The sequence below is a fragment of the Coregonus lavaretus genome (genome assembly GCF_964263955.1).
Source record: "Coregonus lavaretus genome assembly, chromosome: 36".
In the NCBI taxonomy this organism is placed as follows: Eukaryota; Metazoa; Chordata; class Actinopteri; order Salmoniformes; family Salmonidae; genus Coregonus; species Coregonus lavaretus.
Window position 1 is genome coordinate 2,750,626 of NC_140023.1, and position 6,000 is coordinate 2,756,625.

The 6,000-nt window shown below is 39.8% G+C and overlaps 1 protein-coding gene across 1 annotated transcript; it reads left to right on the forward strand.

Moving 5' to 3' along the window:
* Window positions 1-352: 352 nt before the first annotated feature.
* On the forward strand, window positions 353-4,730 carry rps24 (ribosomal protein S24). The gene is made up of 5 exons (XM_084153469.1): window positions 353-392; window positions 1,464-1,529; window positions 1,693-1,902; window positions 2,258-2,371; window positions 4,647-4,730. The coding sequence occupies exons 1-5, from the start codon at window positions 390-392 to the stop codon at window positions 4,647-4,649; spliced, it is 396 nt and encodes a 131-aa protein (XP_084009595.1). The 5' UTR covers window positions 353-389; the 3' UTR covers window positions 4,650-4,730.
* Window positions 4,731-6,000: the final 1,270 nt, after the last annotated feature.

Genomic DNA, 6,000 nt, shown 5'->3' on the forward strand with positions numbered 1-6,000 from the left:
ATGAATAAAAATGCCACCAATTAATACATTTAAATCAATAAACATGTTATTCTGAATGTATTGCATACAATTTTATATTGGATACATACTAATAAAAATATAAATTCACTTCAGGAAGTACACAGGACAAAATACTGATGTGTTTTGCCAAAATTACATGGGCATTTATTTTATTTTGTGACGTTTAATCTATTGTCATATACACTTGAGAAAATATTACAGACAAAGGACAAAACGACACGGTATATTTCCCTCTGTGGGCTTTCAAATAATCTGCATGTATTTTTAGCCAGGCAAGTATTTTGGTCGCACCGCTTCCATTCAGGCATTTGGTTGGCAGGCTCCGGGTCCTTCCTCCTTTTCCTCATCCCTGAGAGGCTAACGCCAAGATGGTGAGTCTTGTGGCACAAAATGTAGAATTACATCCTTCGTTTATCTTAATCATCCTTTCATTGTTGTTAAAGTCGTGAAGTCTGAATACATTGACAAGTCATCCCGTTAGGAATATTACAACATTTAAGTTGTAAAAGTTGTTTTTAGTTCTTTAAGAAGTCTGATGAATTTTGGTGGCCTAACCGAGCTCTGGTTGTTGGACCGCCTCTTCTGTCGGTTGTACAAACCATTCAGTAATTTTATAACGTATGACTTCAAATTTTCCACTACTACGAGTTGGCGGCTATGTTGTGTTATTTTACAGTCTTGTATAATGCCATTATTTGGCCAGCACGGGCAATATGGCTAGTTACATACTAGCATGGTGTCCTCGACTGCTGTGGCTAACGGTAGTCGCTGGCACTGCATGTCAGTTGTAAAGCAGCATTGTGATTCTGGAAACTATCTAGCTAACTTGCTGCCACAAGATGACTAACGCTAACTTACCACAAATGCATGGTCTTTGACATGTACCTTGTAATCAATCCACCCAGAAGTGCTGAGGTGTTTGAAGTGGTTAGTTTGCAAGATCTGTTTAGATGGAAGGTAGCTAGCTAACGTTGGCCGGCTAACTAGCTAGCGAACTAACATTAATGACGCTAGCAACCTGTCAGGATTAATTGATTTGAGTATCTACTTAGGGTGTTGTTCAGGTATCTAGCTAGCTACTAAATCTTACCTGTGTAAGTAGCTAAATCCAAGGTAATGTAGTAGTAAACTTTTCTTTTGGCCTGCTAATTAACTAGCTAACGTTACCTGACAAAGCCAACGGCTGTTTCAATACTTGTTGCTGTAGACTACTTGTGTATATAGTAGGGGTGTGTGTGTGTAAGGTCCCCAGCGTGTCAGGTTCCAGTCGTATTTTTCTGATTTTGTTGAAAGTAGTAGCTAGAGTATAAACACTGTGCCTTTCAATTTCTGTAAAACCAACAATGTGTTCACCTGCAAGAAGGGGTTCTGAAAAGCTACCTATAACGGTATCGGCATTCCAGTATTGTGAGTGTTAACCTCGGTTTTCAATCTACTTTCAGAACGACACAGTAACCGTCAGAACCCGGAAGTTCATGACAAACCGGCTGCTTCAGAGGAAGCAAATGGTAAGCCCAAATGTTTCTTTCCTACCATGTATAACACCAAAACATGATCTCAATTGCTTTATACGGAGTGTTCAGTAGACATTTATTAGTAAAGCAATTGTCTGCAGTTTCCTTTCAAGTGCTGCGTGGTCTAAAATAGTTTCTCCATTGTCTCTTGTTCTAGGTTGTTGATGTCCTCCATCCGGGCAAAGCCACAGTCCCTAAGACTGAGATCAGGGAGAAGCTGGCCAAAATGTACAAGACCACCCCTGATGTGGTGTTCGTCTTCGGCTTCAGGACCCAGTTTGGTGGCGGCAAGACGACGGGCTTCGCCATGGTCTACGATTCTCTCGACTACGCTAAGAAGAATGAGCCCAAGCACAGACTGGCCAGGGTGAGTGGATGCTGGAAAAAGGGAAACAAGTGGGGCGTAGCTTGTGAAATGCACCAATTGAAAGGATCTTCCTGTTTTTAGTCTTTATTCTTTTAATTTGTGTGACACCATGTCTGTGCATAGTTTGTCCCTGAGTCCTAGTGATGCTCTTGTAGCTCAATTGGTAGAGCATGGCGCTTGTAAAGCCAAGGTAGTGGGTTCGATCCCCGGGACCACCCATACACAAAAAAGTGTATGCATGCATGCATGACTGTAAGTCGCTTTGGATAAAAGCGTCTGCTAAATGGCATATTATTTATATTATTATGCACAATGTAAGCAGTGCTGTTTAGTAAATATGTTTCTTGGCTCACAGCACGGTCTCTATGAGAAGAAGAAGTCCTCCAGAAAACAGCGCAAGGAACGCAAGAACAGAATGAAGAAAGTACGAGGCACCAAGAAAGCCAGTGTGGGCGCTGCTGGCAAAAAGGTAACTTGGCTGTTCTCCCTATGGTGCATTCCTCTTGTTCAAGGATGGGTGTGGCTCAATAGTCACAATTTTACTGTAGCTTATTTTGTCTTCGTCTGCACTGATTTTGAAAACGCAGTGGGTGAATGCGTAATGTTGGATGGCTACAAGATGTAGGCTGTTTTCACCAAAGCAAATTTCACATCTGTGCAGATGGAAGAGGGAGCTTCTTAAGACTATTGAAACACCCCAAGTGTCACTTCATTCTTATTAGTTAATTATTCATTACATGCATATCTTTTCCACTTTCTAAGTCTTAGTTTTGTCTGTATTTATACTTTCATACTGTTTTAATATGCGTCATCTTTTCCTCTCAACTACTTTTCTTTGGGACTGTAGAAGGTAAATGTTTTCATCAGTAGACTAACTGCTGTGTGTAGATAATACTACTGTGATGTTCCTAGCTGTCTCATCCCAATCCTCCCATTCATATAACCAAAAAAGCTACTGCCTATTTACATGTGGATTTATTTAACGTCCACATGTAAATTTCAGTTTAGTCCCCTACCAGTTAATACTTAGCTGCTCACTCTAACTCATGACACTAATGTTGGTGAGTGAACTGAACACTAATAGTGGTTTAGATCCCAAGTTAAACCATATTGTTGTCTTAAGACTCAATAGTAGGTCGCCAAGTGGATCTCTGAAAGACTAGAAACTAGAGCCGTTTCTCAATTAATTCCTTGACGACCCCAATGGAGAACACGTGTTTGTTTTCGCCCAGCACTAACACATAATTCAACTAATCAAGTCTTAGTGCTCGGTTAGAACACAAATGTGCACCCCCCAAGAATGGATTGATGGACTTTTTCTAGAAGCTGCATTTGTGTGTATTTATTGAAATGCCCACATCTGGTGCTCAGCATTCAGTTTGGACTGTAGTCTTTTCCTGGGTGGAATTGGTCCTGACTTTGTAATTCATCTTGGGTGCAAATCTTATGCCATGCAGAGATCTATTCTAGGAGGGAAGAATTTGAGGTAAAAGAGCTTAACATTACCCTCATCCTTTTGCTTTTTTTTTTGCCTACTGTGGATTTCTTTTACAGAAATGAGGTCTGTTCCAGGTATAAAGCAAAGCGGGCATGGTGTGCTGTTATTCATGTGTTGAAATGAACATTTCTCTTATATCCTGGTAGCGCTAGTAGAGACCTGTCTCTGCATGTCTCACCTGTAGTCTTCCCACAACCTTTTATCTACCAATACCAACCTTACCTCTTCAACCCACCCTCTTTCCCCAAACTCCTAAACCTACCCTGGCTGGTGGTACTTATACTCTGACAAATAATGATATATCCACTAACTTAAATAAACAACATTAAATTGCACCACTACTTTGCTTCTGAATTTTGCTATTCTTATTCTGCTGTTAAGCTATTATAACTTAGTATATTTGTCAACCGCTCTACAGTTATGCTAACATGTGTTACGAGCGGTGATCTTTGGTTGCCGTGTAATAAAGCAAGTCTAGAGTGATGCATTGGATAATAAGTTAAAACCAACTGCTGTCTGTGTGAGACAACTGAACCACAACTTTTCTAAAACGTTAACATTCATCATTTCATTTAGGCATGCGTTTCATTTAATGTAATGTTCTTTGATACATGTTATTTTATTATACTAGACTGCCTAATAAATTGGCATCTTCACTGAGCTGAAATGTAAAATATGCACTATGCAGAAATCGCTCTACCATTTCCTGGTTGATAAAATTGTACGTTTGCCTAATTTCAGTTTGTGACAAAACAAGCAAGTAGTGTGTAGAGAATCATTGTACCATCTAAACCGCGGTGAAATATATTTTCCATAATATTGTATTTTCGGCTGTTTGAAGCTGGTGTACAAAGACTAAAGTAAAAGACGCAAAAATGAAACTTAAGAATGGTAAGCATAGAAAAAGTGCACATAGAACCGCTTCTTAGACTTGCTTTCAATGACCGATCGATAACACATTACTATGTGAATTAAAAAAGTTACATTGCAGCTTTAACTGTAATTTTGAAGTTGTCATTTGGATCCATTTACAAAAACAAATATGTAGGTTGAGCCCCATTCCTAGCAAATGCATCTGTTCCCACTCCCAATTTCAATACCATTACCCTCCTTCAAACCCTCAGCCCAAAAATGACCCCTCTTCCTCTAGTTGAGTTGACACCCCCCCTTGGGTATATGTGGATAGATAAATGGTGAACTTCTGTTTTGCAGATTAACTAACTTATCTTCCTCTGTTTTCCTACAGTGAGCCCGGAGAATCAGGGATGGTCCTCGTGCTCAAGATGTTCTTGTATATTGTCATCAAATAAAAATTTTGAAAAAAATTTAACTGTCCTGTTTTCATAATCTTTTTACATGCCCTAGACAAATTAACTATTTTACATGTTTGTGTGTATACTATTACATTTGCAGTGTGCTTTAAGTTGGTTATGTTCAAAGTATACTGAACAAAAATATCAACGCAACATGTAAAGTGTCCCATGTTTCATGAGCTTAAATTTAAATATCTCAGAAATTGTCCATACGCACAAAAAGCTTATTTCTGTCAAATGTTGTGCACAAATTTGTTTAATCCCTGTTAGTGAGCATTTCTCCTTTGCCAAAATAATCCATCCACCTGACAGGCATGGCATATCAAGAAACTGATTAAACAGCTAGATGGTCTTGTCCCCGCCCTAACAATAGGAGGCGTCCTGAAGGCATGGGGACAGCTTATTCTGCTTATCGCTGCATCCCCTCATGAACAGATTGACAGGATTGGACCCTGTCGCTTTGTCTCTGATGCTGTTAAATGTAGTTAGTAATGGATCAGAAAATGGAAGACTTCAGAAGCAATGTAGAATATTTGACCCTATCTGTTGGAGAGTCCCCATACTGGCCCATCAACATTACAGATTCCTGGGAGTGGACAGACTATATTTTTTTGGCCTACATTCTCATTCTTTTGATACTGTTGAATGGTGTTCCCGTTGAATGAGTCTGAAAATATCCAATATTACCGAATGCATTGAATGTTGAATTACTGAGGTGATTTGTGGATAAACTATTGTCCTATATGATAATGGTCTCATACGCTGGTCCAGTGTGTTCTTTCTCTTTGTAGACATTTATTTCGCTCTTATGACCTGAATATGTCTAACTTATTTTCTCATGATGAGATAAGAGATAAATGAAGGGCTTCATTCAAATGAAATCGAAAATATTTGATGTGCTTTGTCAAAATGGTTCCATTGTGTCCAAGACTGAAGAACCTTGGTGTGAGCACAGAGCCGAACCAATGGTGCTACGATGCAGAGACTACTACTGCTGCAATTCACTCTGATTCGTCTCGGCCTATGTACTCTTTGTTGACAACATACCTGGCATGTACCTGGTTCCTACCAGGTGACATAGAAAGGTCAGCGTCCCCACCTTACCCCCTCTACTGCTGTCCCCAAGGTCTCAACACTAGGTCCCCCTGAGTTCTCTACACAAACTAATTTGCTTCTGTCACACCCTCACATGGTCTCATCACTGTTATGCTGACAGGACGCTAGTTTCATGGCCCTCAACTCTTTCTCACACCCCTGACAAATGATTTCTGTGTGGATGGCAGACAT

Coding starts and splice junctions, on each gene's coding strand:
- rps24 (XM_084153469.1), top strand. Junction 1,530..1,692: donor TGCTTCAGAGGAAGCAAATG/GTAAGCCCAAAT, acceptor CTCTTGTTCTAG/GTTGTTGATGTCCTCCATCC. Junction 1,903..2,257: donor CCAAGCACAGACTGGCCAGG/GTGAGTGGATGC, acceptor CTTGGCTCACAG/CACGGTCTCTATGAGAAGAA.